The sequence below is a fragment of the Varanus komodoensis genome, unplaced genomic scaffold (assembly GCF_004798865.1).
Source record: "Varanus komodoensis strain SLA01 unplaced genomic scaffold, ASM479886v1 scaffold78, whole genome shotgun sequence".
In the NCBI taxonomy this organism is placed as follows: Eukaryota; Metazoa; Chordata; class Lepidosauria; order Squamata; family Varanidae; genus Varanus; species Varanus komodoensis.
In genome coordinates, this window is record NW_025336455.1 from 1,836,826 (window position 1) to 1,853,754 (window position 16,929).

The 16,929-nt window shown below is 64.5% G+C and overlaps 3 protein-coding genes across 7 annotated transcripts in view; 2 read left to right on the forward strand and 1 right to left on the reverse strand.

Moving 5' to 3' along the window:
- LOC123035278 (protein EFR3 homolog A) overlaps positions 1-5,793 on the forward strand; it is a 36,657-nt gene extending 30,864 nt beyond the window's left edge. For 2 of the 3 annotated variants that reach the window (XM_044453273.1, XM_044453275.1), the window contains exons 21-24: positions 857-905; positions 1,934-2,037; positions 2,477-2,526; positions 3,232-5,793. In XM_044453273.1, the coding sequence (XP_044309208.1) occupies positions 857-905; positions 1,934-2,037; positions 2,477-2,526; positions 3,232-3,337 (309 nt within the window). In that variant the 3' untranslated portion in view covers positions 3,338-5,793. The remainder of the gene's footprint in view (positions 1-856; positions 906-1,933; positions 2,038-2,476; positions 2,527-3,231) is intronic. The other variant, XM_044453276.1, reaches the window with a different exon arrangement.
- A 911-nt stretch (positions 5,794-6,704) lies between these two features.
- VPS28 (VPS28 subunit of ESCRT-I) lies at positions 6,705-11,500 on the forward strand. Its single transcript, XM_044453365.1, has 10 exons — positions 6,705-6,721; positions 7,270-7,346; positions 7,757-7,785; positions 8,010-8,047; positions 8,266-8,355; positions 9,691-9,796; positions 10,022-10,123; positions 10,222-10,275; positions 10,650-10,741; positions 11,004-11,500. Exons 2-10 carry the CDS (start codon positions 7,310-7,312, stop codon positions 11,119-11,121), a joined length of 666 nt encoding a protein of 221 aa, XP_044309300.1. The 5' UTR covers positions 6,705-6,721; positions 7,270-7,309; the 3' UTR covers positions 11,122-11,500.
- A 347-nt stretch (positions 11,501-11,847) lies between these two features.
- TONSL (tonsoku like, DNA repair protein) overlaps positions 11,848-16,929 on the reverse strand; it is a 28,841-nt gene continuing 23,759 nt past the window's right edge. For all 3 annotated transcript variants that reach the window (XM_044453222.1, XM_044453221.1, XM_044453220.1), the window contains 9 exons: positions 16,794-16,870; positions 16,097-16,253; positions 15,503-15,581; positions 14,969-15,264; positions 14,607-14,778; positions 14,136-14,314; positions 13,613-13,686; positions 12,777-12,910; positions 11,848-12,391 (listed from right to left, as the gene is read on the reverse strand). In XM_044453222.1, coding sequence (XP_044309157.1) covers positions 12,198-12,391; positions 12,777-12,910; positions 13,613-13,686; positions 14,136-14,314; positions 14,607-14,778; positions 14,969-15,264; positions 15,503-15,581; positions 16,097-16,253; positions 16,794-16,870 — 1,362 coding nt within the window. In that variant the 3' untranslated portion in view covers positions 11,848-12,197. The remainder of the gene's footprint in view (positions 12,392-12,776; positions 12,911-13,612; positions 13,687-14,135; positions 14,315-14,606; positions 14,779-14,968; positions 15,265-15,502; positions 15,582-16,096; positions 16,254-16,793; positions 16,871-16,929) is intronic.

The window sequence follows — 16,929 nt, forward strand, 5'->3', positions numbered from 1 at the left end:
TCAATGGAACTTTTACCCTGTATTAGGGTTAGGGGTGTGCACCAGGGTAGGGTTAGGGTTAGAAAAATGAGGTGTCCTGGCATGATTCTGCTGGTTGCAATGCATGTAGAAGGGGCAGAAATGATGAGCTGCGCAGAAAAACCCACTCAAGGAAGGCTTTTTCAAAATTGCCCTCTCTTCGATGGAACTTTAGCCCTATATTAGGGTTAGGGGTGTGCACCAGGGTAGGGTTAGGGTTAGGAAAACGAGGTGTCCTGGCATGATCCTGCTGGTTGCAATGCGTTTAGAAGGGGCAGAAATGATGAGCTGTGCAGAAAAAGCTCCTCAAGGCAGGCTTTTTCAAAATCCCTCTCTTCGATGGAACTGTCGCCCTATATTAGGGTTAGGGGTGTGCACCAGGGTAGGGTTAGGGTTAGGAAAATGAGGTGTCCTGGCATGATTCTGCTGGTTGCAATGCGTTTAGAAGGGGCAGAAATGATGAGCTGTGCAGAAAAAGCTGCTCGAGGAAGGCTTTTTCAAAATTGCCCTCTCTTCAGTGGAACTTTAGCCCTGTATTAGGGTTAGGGGTGTGCCCCAGGGTAGGGTAAAGGTTAGGAAAAGGATGTGTCCTGGCATGATGTTGATGGCTGGAATGTGTTTAGAATGGTCAGAAATGACCAATTCCCTCTTCCCCCGCCAAGCTGCTGTTTGAAACACCATAAGGGAAACCCCACTGGCATGGAGGAAGGGCTCCTTCCTTCCCGGGACCAAGAATGGAGTTGTGGGGGCTGCACTGGGGTCCTGCTGTCATTCTGACTGGCCCTCAGTCCTGCTGTTTCCTCCTACCTGGAGATTAGACACCTGCTTTTTTTTCCAGGTCAACAACATGGAGGAAATTACCTTTGAATCGTTGAAGAAGGCTATAGGTAGGTTTTGCCAGAGCGCCTGGTGAGGTTAGTGTTTGCTCTGTCTTCCACTTGAACAGGCACTGTCTCCTCTTGGATAACGGAATCATAAGCATCTGAATGAGTATCTTTAACCAGCACTTGTAAGAAAGATCCCAGAAGTTCAGGAGCCATACGTACTTGCGCATGTTCAGTGCTATCTCTGCCTTTTAAAATGCCAGAGAGCCAGTGTGGTGCAGTGGTTAAGAGCGTGGGACTGGGACTCAGGCGATCCGGGTTCGAGTCCCGACTCAGCCATGGAGCCAGCTGGGTGACTGGGCCAGTCACAGACTCTCAGCCCAACCTGCCTCACAGGGGTGTTGTGGGGATAAGATGGAGGAGGAGATGTAAGCTGCCTTGAGCTCTTTGCAGGAAAAAGGCAGGATATAAATCGGAAAATAAATAAATAAAATAATCTGGAGGCAAGAAAGGGGAACTCCCTGCTTTGATGCCATGCTGAGCATGTGGCAAATCCAGCTTTGAAAGGCCGGATGCGATCGATCCAGCTTGAGCCCCCTCTGCTCACTGGGAACCATTTGGGCAGAAAGCCAGGATAGCCAATAGCAGCTCTTCCACCAAAAGAATATTTGCCTGTTAAGTACTGCTGTGTGGCTAGCTCAACACTGGATGACTTATTCAGAAGATACTAAGGCTGGAGGAGGGAATTCTCAAGGCCCCCGAAACGTGTGAGGATGTCACCCCTGCCTTGAACGGGGGCGGCACGAGCGTGGTGGCCGCCGCTGGCCGTCTGACTGGCAAGCAGGCCTGCAGAACCTGCGACCGCCGGAGCACAGGCAGCGGACTGCCAGCCCAGGACCGTGGCTCCCCAGGCCGTGGACAGAGCCACTGTGCGTGGGCAGGCAGCTCCCCGCGCTTGCCGACGGGGCCCTCGGCGGGCTGCCTTCCGCTTGGCTGGTTCCACGCGGAGCGGAGCTTCCCGAGAGACTCTTGACGGAGGCCTGCTCCCCTCCTGCTTCCTCCTCTCCCCTCCCGTTTCCCCTTTGCCAAAGACAACGCAGGTCTGGAAGAGCAGGAGAAGGAGAAGAGGCGCCTCGTGATCGAGAAGTTCCAGAACGCTCCCTTTGAAGAGATCGCTGCCCAGTGTGAGACCAAGGTCAGTCTGGGGGGCCGCAGGCACGAGGGCGCAGAGGGGCCGGAGCCCGGCTGTCCCTCCCGGCCGGCCCTGGTCAGCGCAGGTGGACCGGCCTCCTTTCTGGCCGGGCGTGCTGGAAGCTCAGGCTCAGGCGTGCCGTGCCGGCCGCGAGCCGGGGAGAGCCCCCCGGGAGAGCCCGGCCCTCCGCAGCCCCCGCGCGAGGCCGAGTCGCCCCACTCTCTGCAGGAGGCCCCCCGAGGCTCAGCTCAGCTTGACTCCAGGCCGCTCTCTACTCGGAATGCCCGGCGGAGCCGCCGCAGCCCTCAGACCCCGAGCTCTTGCCACGTGGGCCCCTTTGGGGCGCGGTCTTGTGCCGGGAAGGAGGCAGCGCCCCCCCCCCCCGGCCAGCGGCGACTCCGGCCGTCCCAGCATCTCAGGCAGTCCGTGCTTCCCCCTGCAGGCAACCCTCCTTCACGACCGGCTCGCTCGGATCTTGGAGCTCACCATTCGGTAAGGGGAGGGCTCAGGGGCGCAGGTGGGGGGTGGGACCCGCGGGAAGGCCCCTGCGCGGTCGCGCTCCGTGGGCCTGGGACAGCGCCCCCGACACCTCCGCCCGAGGCGCCAAAGGGCGGCGCTGAAGGCTCGCCGTGCCGGGTCAGCTGCTGCGCTTGCGGGGTGCTTCCCGGCAGCAAAACTGAGACCAGCGACACCAGAAGAGGAAGGGCCTCGGGTGCCCTTCCTGCACCGGGGGAGGGGGGGCCTTCGCCCCAGCTGCTGTTTCTGCAGGGAGGCAGAGCCCCCGCTGGCATGCGGGGGACTCGGCGCAGGCTCAGGCCTCTCCAGGGGGGGTGGAAGCTTCCCTGCCTGGAACCCCCTTCCAGGTCTGCGTGCCCAGCGCTGCCGAGACTGGGTGGCCGTGGCAGCTCTCCCGAGTTCTGGGCAGAGGATTTCCCAGCCCCACCCCCCCAAGATGCCCTAGACCGGACTGAGACTCGCTGCCCACACAGCAGGGGCGGCGCCACGAGGGGACGGCGGCCAGGGCTGAGACCGGCCTGTTAGCTCCCTGCGAGCGGGGCCTCTCGGAGGAGCTGGTCCGTGCAGGCCTGGGGGCGGCTGGGGCGGCACAGAAGGGGGTGCGTCACTGAGCCAGCGCCGCTAACCGTTTCACAGAACGATCGCTCCGAGGGCTTAACTCCACTGTTGCCTCTTTTGCAGCCCCCCTCCCAGCCCCTCAGGGACGCTGACGATCACAGCCGGACACCCCCACTACCAATCCGTTCCAGTCTATGAGATGAAGTTTCCAGATCTTTGTGTGTATTAAGCCTCTTCTAGCCTCAGTTGGGCATTGTTTAGTATTAAAGCACATTGTCTCGAGCCCAAGATGAGTTTTTAGCTCGAGCCTCCATCGTTTCCTTTGTCCCAGCTTCATGCAGCTTTCAGAAATAACCCCGGATAAAGTGCGGCCAGGCTGGGATTGTGCCTGCATTGCAGATTGCTCATTCTGCAAGACTCGCTCTGCCTCTGTTGCCAGGCTGTTTGATGTTTCATTGAACAGAGAATGTTTAGATGAGATGCCGCCTCGGCACTCGTGGCTTCACTCCACGCAGAGGGGGTGGCACTGGCCCCCTCCTTGCTGGTTCGTTCAGGCTCTGCCTTTGCACAGCACAAGTGCCTGAGCCCCACCAGCAGTGCGGGGTGAACACCTGGCTGCTGTGGGTTTCCTGGCACCAAGCGTCGCGCAAGGGGCGACACGTTGCCTCCCCGTCAGTCACAGCCGTGAACTCGAGTGCACCGTGCTTCCTAGGAATTCTGCATCAGTGCCATTTCCCACATGTTCTGCTGCAGCAAAGAAATGAGGTCTTTTTAAATAAGATACCTGGCAATATTTTTGATGTCTTAAAATGTCGCGTTCTTAACCCAGGCTTCTGGGGGGAAATATTTTTGCTGTGCTGCTTTTTAGGATCTGCATTATATATGACCTATTTAGTATAGCACAAGAGAATTAAGGGCATTTTAAAATGGTACAATTTTTTTTACTAATTCTCTGTGGAACTGTAAAAGTGAAGCGAGTTATTCTACACAATATTTCTCTCTGTAGTGTAGTTGTGTAGGTTTTAATGATACTTTATCAACTGAAGGAAAAATGGTGGCGCTCCCTGGAGAGGTGAGTGGGTCAGTTGCATAGAGGTCCTCTCCTGCCCCGAGGGGCTGCATTTTAGAAATGCGTGGCCTTGTATTTGCTTCAACATCATTGGCACATTTTCCTCCAAGAATAGAATATGGACTTGCTCAGCTCCATTATTCTGTGTATCCCAGGCAAGACCTTACAGCAGTAGCCTGCTGCTTGATCTGCACTTAACACGCACGGCCCAAGAAACCAAGGACACTGTGGTGGAGTTCGAGCCATGCCTGCAATTTCACTGGTGAAAATATAAATTCTTCAACAGGCTGGCACTTGTGACTGTGTTGGTGATTCAAGGCCAGTGGTACCTTTATGTTGTGCAGTGAGACATCCGCAACGTGCTTTCTCGATGTTCACATATCGGAAAACCTTCTCATCACTGGTCTGGGTTCGAGCTTGATTGTAAACTTAGTCGAGGGTGGAAGGACACGTTGTCACAGTGCGCACCGTGTTGAGATTCTTGGTTTCTTGGGAGAGGTCTAGTCTTTCCCCTGAGTTCTTTTAAATTTCCCAGCCTGTGAAACAAGGCACTGATGTGTTTCAGAAGTGCTTACGGTAACCAAGGCCTTCTTTTCAGTTTGACAGCGCAGTCACAGCTCTTAGTGGATGACGAAACAGCCTCTTTCGTACAGCTTTTCCCTGTGGTTGCCAGTGCTCCACACTTCCACCCTGCTCAGACCAGAGGCAGCACCCCTCACAGAACGCAGTGCCGTTTTCTCGGCACCCTTAGCTTCCACATTTTGGTTCTGGAAGGTAAGCTGTCTTGGCGTCTGGTATCATCCAGGTGGCATTTTCTTTAAAGATGCACATCAGTCAGAGGTCAGCACACACATGAAGGAGGCTATCCGTGCCGCTGTCGTAACTTGGGTACACCAGGCGCGAGAACGCCGTTTTATTTGCACTCGTGCCATCTGTGGGACGTACTGCTCAACGGCTCAGCCGCTGCCTGCTCAGCCCTGCATGCAACAGATGCCTTTCATTTCATGTCCCGTTCGCTTTGGTGTCTCCAACGAGTTGTTTTTGTATTTTTGTTGTTGTATTACACAGTAAAATTCCACATTTCCTCAGCATTTAATAGGGGTGGGAAAGCAAGCAGGAGCTCCCATCATTTGTGGTTGGTCCAAAGTAAGGCATTCCATGGTGAAATGTAGAGGCGTGGGAAAGAACAGCTTCGTTGGCATTGCCCCGACAGTAGTCAAGATGGGCTGCTAATGGTTAACTTTGAAACAGTTCCTTGAAATCAATAAACTGTTTGGAGGGCTTTTGGTAAAAAGACCCATGTGCTTGACGAACTGTGTTTGTGACAGTGTTGGTGCCGTTTGAATGTTGTTTGGAGTCCTGCGGGTATTTGTATCTATGACAGTTCATACCTGGGCATTTCAGCTGATCGCTTTAAAAGTCTCTCTCTCATTCTCAATTTTATTTTAAGGCATAAATAAAAACAGGACAGTCAGAGAATGTTTTGAGCTGTTTCTTTTACCGATGCTTAGATATATATGGTTTGAACTCTCTGTGATGACCTATGTGACTAAGTGTAAAAACACTGTGCAATCCACATGTAAGCAATAAAGCAAACCAAATAAGCAACACACGAAGCGGCCGCCTTTTCTCATGTTTTTGGCTCCTGGAGAGTTGGGTCCATGCTGGGGCTCAAGGGTCAGCTTCACTACGAGCTTTGTGAAGCACAGTTACTTTCTCAGAGGCACTGAAGCAGCTGCTACGGCCGCTGGGCGACGGGCATCGCCACAGAAGCTGGCAGGGCCGTCCCGGGTGGGTGCAGCCTGCGCCTTGTGCATCCAGCTAGGACTGGGGAGGCGGCCCGGGGAGTTCTGCTGCCCGCCACCACGGCTGGGCGCGAGGTGTGGCGCTGGGCGCGCACGGCTCTGCTCAGCCCGGGTCCCGGGCCCCCGGAGCGACGCCGGCTCCGTGTTGGGCTCCCAAGGCGCTCCCGCAGCTCCTCCTCGCCTGGTGAGGGGGCGGGAAGGGCACGGCTGGGTCCTCGAGCGGTGCCCCCGGCCTAGGAGGAGGCGCGGCTGCTGCGCCCCCCCCGGAAAGCCCAGGAAGCGAGGCGCTGGCCATGCCGCCGCCGCCGCCTCCTCCGGGCGGCCTGCAAACGAGCGCCCCGTGGGACGCCGGGGCCCCGCGGCGCTGCTCCACTGGCCCAGCTCCGGGCCGGGCTTCCAGCGCCCCTCGGTTCCGCGCCTGCCGCCGCCGCCCATCGCGACGCCTCCGAGGAAGGCGGCCGCGGCCGGAGGGAGCGGGCCACTCGCGCAGCTCTTCGGCCGGGCCGGGCCGGGCCGGGCCGGGCCGGGCCGCACCTTCCCTGGCCGGCCTCGCGGCAGCGGCGGGAACCGAGCCGAGCCGAGCCGAGCCGAGCAGGCCACGGGGCGGGGCTGCTCCCGGAAGCGGCGCGCGCCTGACGTCACGCGGCCCGAGCGCCGAGCCGAATGGGCGGGGCCAGGCGGGTGCAGCGGCCGGCCGAGCTGTCGATCGCGGGCCCGGAAGCAGGCGGCGGCGGCGAAGGTGCGGCGGGCCGGGCCGGGGGGCGCCCGGGGGCGCGGCCGGGCCCCGCTCCGGGACTGCCCTTCGCTGGGGCGGGGAAGGGCGGGCTCCTCCCGGACGGAGGGCAGCGGCTCGGGGAGGCTCCTCGGCCGGCGCGCCCAGCATCGGGGGGGGGGCGCCGGGTTGGGGAAGCGCCGGGGGGCGCGCTCCAGGCGCGGCGCTCCCGGGGCCTCGGGGCGGGCTTCGTGGCGCGGGGGCGCGGACGGGCCTCCGCTAGAGCCTCCGGCGCGGAGCGGGGAGGGGGAGCCGAGCCGCAGCCCCGCCCGGCCGCACGCCCCCCGGCGCCGCGAGCCCTGGCCAGCCGGGAGGACAGCCCGGGAGAAGGGTCCGTGCGGAGCTGCAGCGGCCTCTGGGGGAAGGGACGGGGGGGCACACAGTCGCGGCCCCCGAAGCTCCGGGCCAGGCCCGGCCCGGCTGCTGAGCGAGTGGGCCGTGGGCGCGGGGCGCGGGCCTCGGCGGCGGGCCAGGGCGCCGAGGGAGCGTGACCGTGTCCTGCTGTCCCGCCGCAGGCGCGTGTGGTGGCTGACCCCGAGCGGCGGACCCAGCAGCATGTTCCATGGAATCCCCGCGGCCCCTGGGATGGGAGGTGAGTCCTTGGCCCGGCCCTGGGTGCAGCTCTCCGCGACCCGGCCAGAGCGAACGCCCCGCAGCCGTGGCCGCGAGTGGACGCCGGCGGGCCGACTGGCCCCTTAGGTGGCAACCCCCAGGCTTTGGGCCCCTGGGGGCCTGTGCCCTCGCTAACGCGCAATGTGCCGACCGGGCACTGGGCTCCGGGCCACCCCAGGGCTTGGCCGTCCCCCTTGCTCTCGCCTCTGTGTGACCTCTTCTTGGTGGTCCGAGAATGCCGTGGCACGCTGCTGCCCCCGTGACCGGAGAGCTGCCAGGGCTTTTCTGAGCCCCGCAGGTTTCTCAGGATCTCGCTGGCTCTGTCCATGATGGCTGGTGTGGGTAACTGCAGCTCTGTCTGTGCTCTCATTTGTTTCCGTCTCGTTTCAGCCCCAGGGAATAAACCAGAACTGTACGAGGCAAGTAACGCCGTTTCTGCATAGCTCAGGGGCCAGTGGCTCTTTCCGGTGGGCAGGCAGCGTGGGCTGCAGGGGACGCCCAGCCCCTCTCCTGGCGGCGAGGACCCAGCAGGTTCCTCCCCACTCTGGCCTCGCTCAGCACAGCCTTGGAGGCCGCTCAGCCCCAGCTTGTCCTCCCTGCGTTGCAACGGCCTGGTGGGCGTAACTTCACTTTTCCCTTGCAGGAAGTGAAGCTGTACAAGAATGCCCGGGAGCGAGAGAAGTGAGTACTTTCCTCAGGAGCTCCTGCAGCTTTTGAACCCGAGCAGTAGGGATGCGCGGAGGCGATGGGGAAGCAGCGGTGGCCCGGAGGTGTGCGGCCGCGCGTTGTCCCTTCTGCACACGGGGCCTCGCCTGCGAGGGGTCTGCCCCGCCTGTGCCGGAGCCTCTGATGCCCAGCTTGAGCGTGGGGCTCAGCAGGTGGCCTCTCTGTTGCCTCAGGTACGACAACATGGCGGAGCTGTTCGCCGTGGTGAAGACGATGCAGGCGTTGGAGAAGGCCTACATCAAGGACTGCGTCACCCCCAACGAGTGAGTGGCAGCCCTCAGAGGGAACTCCCCCGTCGCCGGCTCAGCTCCCCCAGAGGGGAGGGGGGATTTAGCAGCCCTGGGAGCCGGGAGGACATCCCTCCAAGCCTTGGGGCCAGGATCTGGGGGGCCCTGGCTTGGCCCACTCTTGGCTGTCTTTGGGCCAGTCCCTGACTCAGCCCGACCCGCCAAGGGCTCCAGTGGCAAGCGGTGCCGACAGGGCATCGAGGGTGAGCACGCTCCCTGCCAGAGGGAGGCCCCGATTCTCACCCACAAGACTGTCCCCCAAAACGAGGGGCTGCTTGTTCGCAAGGAGGACTGGCCCGATGAGCGAAATGCGACTCCATGGCTGGGAGGAGAGTGCCTCTGGGCACCAGCTGATGGGATATCAGCTCAAGGGGAGGGCTTTATTTATTTATTGAAAGCCTTTATATGCTGTCCTATTATATAAAAATTTCAGGATGGCTTACAGTATTTAAAAGAACAATTTAAAACATTGATGCCCAACAGAATAATGTATAAAACAATAAACAGGAAATCAGGAAACAAAACAAGAGTGGCTGAATGATAAAAAACTATTGATTTTAAAATGCTGTTTAAATAAAAAGGTTTTGACCTGACCTGGCGCCGAAGAGTATGAGCTTGGCAGCAAGGCATACCTCTCTGGGGAGGACATTCCAGAGTCTGGGCGCCACGGCAGAGAAGGCCCTACTCCCAGTTGACGACCTTTTTACCTATCTTAGAGAGGGTTCCCGGAGCAGGACTTCTCCCACAGATCTTAAGGGGCACGCGGGCATGTAAGGAAGGAGACGTTCCTTCGGGCATCCTGGTCCCAAGCCGTTTAGGGCTTTGTAGGTCAAAACCAGCACCTTGAATTGGGCCCGGACGTCAACTGGGAGCCAGTGGAGCTGGTAGAGGACTGGCGTCATGTGCGAGTAACATCTGGCAGCTCTGTTCTGTCCCAGTTGCACCACCCGGACCATTTTCAAGGGTAGCCCCATGTCAAGCGCGTTGCAGGTATCCAAGCAGGAAGTTACCAGAGCAGGTATCGGTGTTGCCAGGGAGTGCTTCACCCCCAGAGATGCCCAGCTACTGGTGCTGCACCAGGCTGGATGTACTCCCGCTCTCAGGCCAGCGGGAGAGCGGCTTAGCCACCCCATAAGCTTCTGCCCCAGAGAAGTGCGTGCTTCGGGCAGCCCCTGCCTGCCCAGCTGCCTGTGGGCATCTGCAGTATTGTCGCCCCTGGGGCAGGAGGAGACCTCTGGGCTGTGGGGCGGAGTGAGGGAGGCGCTCTTGCCACTGCCCCTTCCCGGCTCCCACTTTCTCTGGCCCCGCCAGGTACACGGCGGCCTGCTCCCGCCTCCTGGTCCAGTACAAGGCTGCCTTCAAGCAGGTGCAGGGCTTGGAGATCAACTCCATCGATGACTTTTGCCGGAAGTTCCGGGTGAGTGATGGCTGCTGGAGGGGAGTCTGGGGACCCCCAGCCGAACCCCCACCCCAGGATGCCAGCTGCAGGAGGCCGACGGCTGGCCCTCCGTGCTGGGCCGTGGCAGGCCTTCTGGCCCTGGTCTGTCCCCGGATGCGCAGAGCCAGGCTTGCTAACCGGGGGCTCTCCGAGGGGAGCTGGCCCCTGCTCTTGCCCCATCGAGCCTCCCTCTGCCCCCTGCAGCTGGACTGCCCGCTGGCCATGGAGAGGATCAAGGAGGACCGGCCGATCACCATCAAGGACGACAAGGGCAACCTCAACCGCTGCATTGCGGACATCGTCTCGGTAGCCGGGAGGGCGCTGGGCGGGTGGCGGGGGGGGGCGCCTCGCGGGCCTGTGGCCCCAGGGCGCCTGGCATGAACCGCGGGCCCTTTCCTTTCCAGCTCTTCATCACAGTGATGGACAAGCTCCGCTTGGAAATCCGCGCCATGGACGAGGCGAGTGGCGGCCGCGGGCTCCTCCCTGGGCGCTGGCCCCGCAGGGTCCAGTGGCAGCTGTTGGAACCACCAGGTCACCCAGCAACGGGGGGGGGGGGACTGAGTCGCCACCCCTCCTCAGGGGCCCCTTTGCTGCCGCCACTGGCAGGCCGCTGCCTTTTGGGGCAGTGTATCTGTCTTCTGGGGGGGTTGCCCCACCCTCCAGACTGCTCCCTGGTTCGGTTGGAAGCCCTTCGCTGGATGCCAAGCCTCTGGATGTCACACTGCCCTCCGCTCGGCTCCTGGAGGCGCCAGAACGACGACCGGCTCCCCGGGATGCTTTGGGCAGAGGCGCAGGCAGGGAAGGGTGAGCCACCTCCCTCTCCCATCCGCAGATCCAGCCGGACCTCCGGGAGCTGATGGAGACCATGAACCGCATGAGCCACCTGCCCCCAGACTTTGAGGGACGGCAGAAAGTGAACCAGTGGTGAGTGCTGCCGGGGGGTGGGCCTGCCCCACTCTGGCCTGTCGCTTTGGAATGGGGGGGGGTCCCGCAGAGGCTGGGCCCGAGCGGCCAGCCACGAGGGTGCGTGAAGAGCACGTGGGGCGCGCCCCCTCCCCCTCCTTTGCGCCTGCCGCCCACCCGGGGCGGCGTCTTGCACGAGGTGCCCTTGCCCTCCCTGCGCATCTCCGGAGGCGAGCAGGGCAAGACGGCAGCCCACGGGCTCTGGGCTCTGTCCTCCCTCCAGGCTGCAGACGCTGAGCGGCATGTCGGCGTCCGACGAACTGGACGATTCCCAAGTCCGGCAGATGCTCTTCGACCTGGAGTCGGCCTACAACGCCTTCAACCGCTTCCTGCACTCGTGAGGACGCGGCGGGCCTCGCTCCCCACCCCCCGCGGCAGCCCGGACCCCCTCCTTGGGCGCAAACCGAGCCGGGGCCCGAGGGGCCTGCGCTCAAGCCACCAGTCGGAAGGCGGCTGCATGTACATCCCTCGCGCGCTGTCCTTTGGAACGCGAGGGCGTGTGTTCCCCCTTTCCGGAAAACTCCGCGGTGCCCCTGCCGGTTGCCAGGGGGCGGCAGCAAGGGGCCCGGCGGCTGGGCCAGGTGCCCGCGCTGGGGACTGGCAGGGTGATGTGGCGGGCGACAGGGCCCCCTCGTGGTGCTCGTATTTATTGGGCCTTGTTGTCGCTGCCCAGAGGCAGCCGCCAGCCAGCCAAACTCCAATAAACCTCTCTCTACTCGATGTCATTTCCGCCTGGTCAGTGAGATACGGGGGAGGCGATCAGGTGGTGCCTGCATGGCCAGTTGCTGAGGAGCATGGGAGGTGGAGGCCCTGCACCCGTCCTGCTGGAGGGACCTCGGGTCCGATCTTGGCTCCTCCCACAAGGAACGGAAGTGCGTGCGGTTGGGGGGAGCGGGGACTGGACGGGCCCTCGTGCTTCGGCTGCCCCGGCCCTGAGGCACATGGGCCCCCCCACTGGACTTGCCCAGTCGGACCGGCCTCTGGGGCTCCCCACGTCACCTGTGAGCAGCCCGTGCAGACAGGCAGCGACCGCGGCGAGTCAGGCGCACAAGCAAAGAAGCTGCGAGCAGGAAGAGGTATTTACATTCAGCCCGTGCTGAGAGATGACACCCAAAGCGGGGGGGGGGGTACAGCGGGAGAGCGCAGCGCTGGGCGTGGGCGCAGCAGCAGCGGCTGCTCACAGGGGCCCCGGTGCAGCCCTTCTCCCTTCGCGTGGCCCCCGAGTCGGCCCCCCACACGTCCCGGGCAGCCGGGCCCGTCCGTCCTGGGCGCTGGGGCTTGGTGGTCCACGGCAGCAGGGGGCAGTCTCTGGGAAAGGCGTGCTGGGCCCCACGCGGCACACGCGACGCCGTCTCAGCGCAGGCTGGGGGCGGGTTGCAGGTCTCGGGGGTGGCGCGGTGTGGCCGGCCAGGCGCGGCTACCGGCACTGGCAGAAGAGCTTGTGGTGGCGGGTGACCGAGTGGAGCGTGGTGCCCGCCGGGCCCTGCCACAGCTCCGCGACGGCCCGCTGGTCGCCCCTGCTCACGCTGCGGCTGCAGAGCTGCAGCTGACGGACGCGGGAGGAGAGCCTCGCCCATGTGGCACCATCCAGCGGCCCCGTGACACAGCAGCCTGGGAAGGAAGGGGATTTGGCCAGTCAGTCACCTCGACTCCTCCCTCTGCCTCAAGGGCCCGCTGCTCAGGCCGGCGCTTCATTCCCTCGTGCTGCACAGGGAGGAGGGGGCCCTGCGTCGTTCGGAGACGTGGCCCTCCGCCCCCCCCCCCCCCGAGAAGCCACACTGGGAAGGCAGGGGCATGTGTGGGGCAGGCGACCCAGGAGACATGATCCAGCCTGCTCTGTTGCTTAGGGGGCCAGGGGAGCATCCCTCGGGGCATCTGGCGAAGTTAATGCAGGCGGGAGGCAGGAATCGGCCCACCTCCCCCCGGTGAGGAGCCGCATCCAAGCCCCCCGGGCCAGACTGGCTGCCCCTGGACGGGATGGGCAGAGCCGACTCACCCGCCAGGCTGAGGAACTGGAGGCCGTGCCCCCTCTCGTCCAGGGCCCGCAGCAGCGCCTGGAGGCCGGCTGTGCCGACTGCGCGGTTTGCAGACAAGTCCAGTGCGACCAAAGCGGGGCAGCGCGGGAGGCACCTGAGGAGAGACGGGGCCTCAGGGGGCGCGTCTGGAAAGGGCAGCGAGAGCACCCCGGCGGGGGTCTCGCCCAGCCACAGGCCTTGCTCGGGTGCAGGCCCAGAAAGCTCCTTCCCGGGCTGAGAGCAAAGCATGCGCAGAGTGGCTGTCTGGGCCCCGACCCTGTTCGGCCTGATGCCTCGGGAAGCTCGCGGGCAGGGAAGGACAGCCCCACCGCCGCTGGCTGGGGCGGAAGGTGGCCAGGCCAAGGCCCTGCTCTCGCTGCGGGGGCGGGGGGGGGGCAGGAAACCTTGGCAGAGGAGCGGAGCAGAACCCGGGACACTGGCAAAGCTCCTGCTGTGGCGATGGAGGGATCCACACGGGCGGCTCCTGCACCCACAGCTTTCAGCATGGGACGTCTCGGTAACGTGGGGCGAAACACACCCCTCCTGCCCCAAGAGGCAAGGGACTGTCTGTGAAGGCCGAGAGGTCAGGGCCCAGAAAACGCCATCCCAGCCACCTCCCCGAGCTCGGCCTCTCGCTCCGGGGCAGGGAGCCCTCTCGCAACGGGAGGCGCCAGCGCGGGGCCCACTGAGGAAGGTGCGCCCCCCAGAGCTGGTTTCCAAGCACAGAATGCCAATGTCCCGCCCCACCCGCAAAAGACAAGTCAGAACCAGGCAAAACCGGGGCACCCCGAGACAGAGCAGTGCAAACCCCACCCACCTGGCCAGCTCTGCGACGGCGGCATCATCCAGGTGGTTCCCAGAGAAAGTGAGCCGGCTGAGCGCACAGTCTTCCTGCCCAGAGGAATTGCAGGGTTCAGAGCAGAGAATGGCTGGGGTGGGGAAGCCCGAGCCACACGCCAGGTCGCTCCCGGCATAAAGAGCGGCCCTCCCCACTCCTGGCCCTGCTTGGCCCGACCGAGGGCTTCGAGCCCCATGTGCCAGGCGGCCTCCATTCCCGGCCCCCACGGCCATCGGCCACGGGAGCTGGGAGCCGTGGGGGGTGCGCTCCAGCCCACCCAGAAGGCTCCGAGCACGCTGGGGAAGGCCGCACCGGCTCCTCCAGCCACGCCTGGAAGGCACACGCACGTGAGCTGAGCGGCCCCGGTGGGGAGCGTGGGTGGGAGGCCTCCCACGTGGAAGGCCGGCTACGTCGGACGCGACTTGCCGGCGCCCGACGAGGGCGCAGGGCAGGGGGCCAAGGGAGGGGGCCACGTCCAAGGCGCCCGCCCGCCCCGCCATACCTGTGCCAAGTACCCGCCCAGTGCCTCCTGCAGGGGCTGCCGGTCTTCCGGCCCGGCGCCCACCGAGCCGATCTCCAGGTGGGTGACGCTGGCCCAGGGCAGGCTCTTCAGGAGCAGGTCCAGGCCGGAGGCACCCAGGACATTGTGGGACATGGAGAGGCTCCGCAGCTGCACCACCCCTGAGCGAGAGGAAGCGCGGAAGGGGGGCGGCGAGTGGGGAGGGGCAGAGGGAGGGGAGGGGCGCAGGAGCCCACCGCCACGGGGGCTTCGCATTAATGCCCCTGACCACGTCTCCGCACGCACAGGGCGCTCGTTCCCCAGCCAGCCTACGCAACCCTCCCCACAACCCGTGCCAGGAAACTCCTGCAGGGGCCTCAGCAGCCACACGAGGGCGGCTTCCCTTGCCCAGAGCAGCCTCGGAGACGTGGGGCACCCGCTTGCCTGCCCTGCCCACCAGCCCCGGCTTCTTACCTCCCAGGGCACTGGCCAGCAGCGGGCGCCCGCGCTGCAGAAGGGCGCTGGTGAAGCCGCAGCCCTGCAGCCGCAGCACGGCCAGGACGGGGCAGGCGCACAGCAGGGCGGCCAGGGGCTGGGCACTGCGGTCGCCCAGCGGGTTCAGGCTGAGGTCCAGCTCGTCCAGCCTCTGCAACGACAGGGGCGGCCGGGGCGGCGTGAGGGGGGGCGAGGCGCAGGGGGCCAGCGGGCCATGAGGCTGCCCCTTCGGCGGCCCCCCACGCCCGAGGGGGAGTGTCCCAAGAAGGGGCAGCGCGGGATCCAAACCCCGCCCTCCCCCCCAACCTGCCCGAGCAAGTGGGGGCAGCCCCCCAACCCACCTGGGCGGAGGCGGAGAGCCCGTTGGCCAGCTTGTGCAGCCCCTCCGGGCCGAGCCGGTTGGCCGACAGGTCGAGCTGGGTCAGGCCGGGCATGGTGCCCACGCTGGCCAGGAGCTCTTCGGCCGCGTCGTCCCCCAGGCCAGTCCCCGAGAGGCAGAGGCGCCGGATGGAGGCCTGCAGCTTGAGTGCCCGGAAGAGCGGGGCCAGGTGGAGGCGCCGCAGGGTCACACCGGAGACGCTGAAGGACGGGCCCGCCTCCTGCCGCTCCAACACCTTCAGGAGCAGCCGGTGCTCCCCTGTCCGGTGCAGGAGAGAGGGAGATGCGCAAGCGAGCATCAGCCACGGCGGCAGCAGCACGGAGCCGGTGCGCGGGAGCCGGGGGGGCGGCCCTGCACCTGGGCCGCAGGGAGGCTCAGCAAGAGCGCTGCCAGACACCCCTTTGAACATGCCCAGCAGCTCCTCCTGCCCAACAGGGGCTCCTGGGAGCGCAGGAGGGCGCCATGCGCCTCCCAGTCCGTGGGGCCGGCAGCTTACCCACAGCCAGGTTCCGGCAGGCCTTCCGGTATCGCTCCACCAGGGGCGGCAGGTCCCACGACTGCACCTCGGCCAGCACCTTCCTCGGAGAGAGGGGTGTGGGGGCAGGTCAGGCCGCGGAGCCATCCCATACCGCGTGCCCCTCGCGCCCCGGCCGGGAGTGCCGCTGCCTGCCGCTCAGACCACTCAGCGGGGCCCGCAAGAGCCGCCCTCCCGTCGCTGCCCCAGCCGCCAGCTTCCCGAGGGGAGCTGAATAGCGGGCGGGCGGCCGTCGTGGTGCGCAACACCCACCCCGCTGGCCACAGCCACAAGTGGAACGCGGCGGAGCTGCGCCGGCACTGGTCCGTGGCCCCATGGGGACGCCCTCTGGGGCTGCCTTGGCCCAAAGCCCAGGGGCCGGCCCTGCTGTCTCGCACCGCCTGCCCCGGTTGCACCTGAGGAGCAGGAACAGGCAGGTGTGGCCAGAGCTCCGGGGGCGTCAGAGGGGAAGGGAGGCCGCGCCGGATGCCGGAAGGGCCGGGGCCGGGCTCCTCGCCCGGGTCGGGGCCCCCGGAGGGAGGCAGCTCAGGGCGGGCGCTGGCCGCAGGCGCTCACCTCTTCGTTGCTCTGCAGGACGTCCACGACACGGTCCTGGGGAGCCAGGAGCGCCCCCTCTTTTTTCAGGGTCAGGCGTGGCAGCAGCCCGCAGCTCTGGTAGTACCGCTGGGAGGCCTGCTCCGCCAGCCACGACACGGGGCGGCCCTCGCTCTCGCTGCAAGGGAGGGGGGCGCTAGAGCGGCAGGCCCGCCCCCGCCCCAGACCCCTGTGGGGCACACGAGGAAGGAACAGCCCACCCCCCGCTTCCCGGGGCCGCAGGCCCTCCCCACTCCTCCAGAGGGAGGACGGGCTGGGGCAGAAAGACCGATTCCCCTCCACTACACAAGTTGCACGGAGGCCCCGTCGGACCCAGCAGCACCCCCTCCTTTCCCCAATGCGCTCGGGAGCTCACCCCGTCTTTGACACGAGCACCGAGGGCTGGGCAGCACGAAGGCCTCTGGCAAGGCAGCGCGAGCGCCAACCAACAGCAGCTGGCACGCAGCGGGCACCCTGGGCCTGCCCACGCGAGCCACGGACACCGAGCAGAGCCCCTGCGCAGAGCCCGGCCACCGCAGCGCCAGCCACGGGATGCCGGCCAGCTGGGCCTCCGGGCTGCCCTGCCAGGCTCTCCTCGTGTTCCCAGGGAAGCAGGAGAAAGAGCCCGGCTTCGGGGAGGGGGGCGGAGCAAAGGGACCGCCCAGCCCTGCCCTCTTACCTGTGGGGCACGGGGATAAGGAAGACGCTGTCTCGCACCCGAACACGCACCCGAACCGGCGGAGGGGGAGCCGGCAGCTACAGGAGAGGAGGGAGGGAGGGAGGGGCGAGCGATGGAGGCGGCCCGCAGGAGCTCC

Coding starts and splice junctions, on each gene's coding strand:
- VPS28 (XM_044453365.1), top strand. CDS start 7,310: ATGTTCCATGGAATCCCCGCGGCCCCTGGGATGGGAG. Junction 8,048..8,265: donor AATGCCCGGGAGCGAGAGAA/GTGAGTACTTTC, acceptor CTGTTGCCTCAG/GTACGACAACATGGCGGAGC. Junction 10,742..11,003: donor CGGCAGAAAGTGAACCAGTG/GTGAGTGCTGCC, acceptor TCCTCCCTCCAG/GCTGCAGACGCTGAGCGGCA.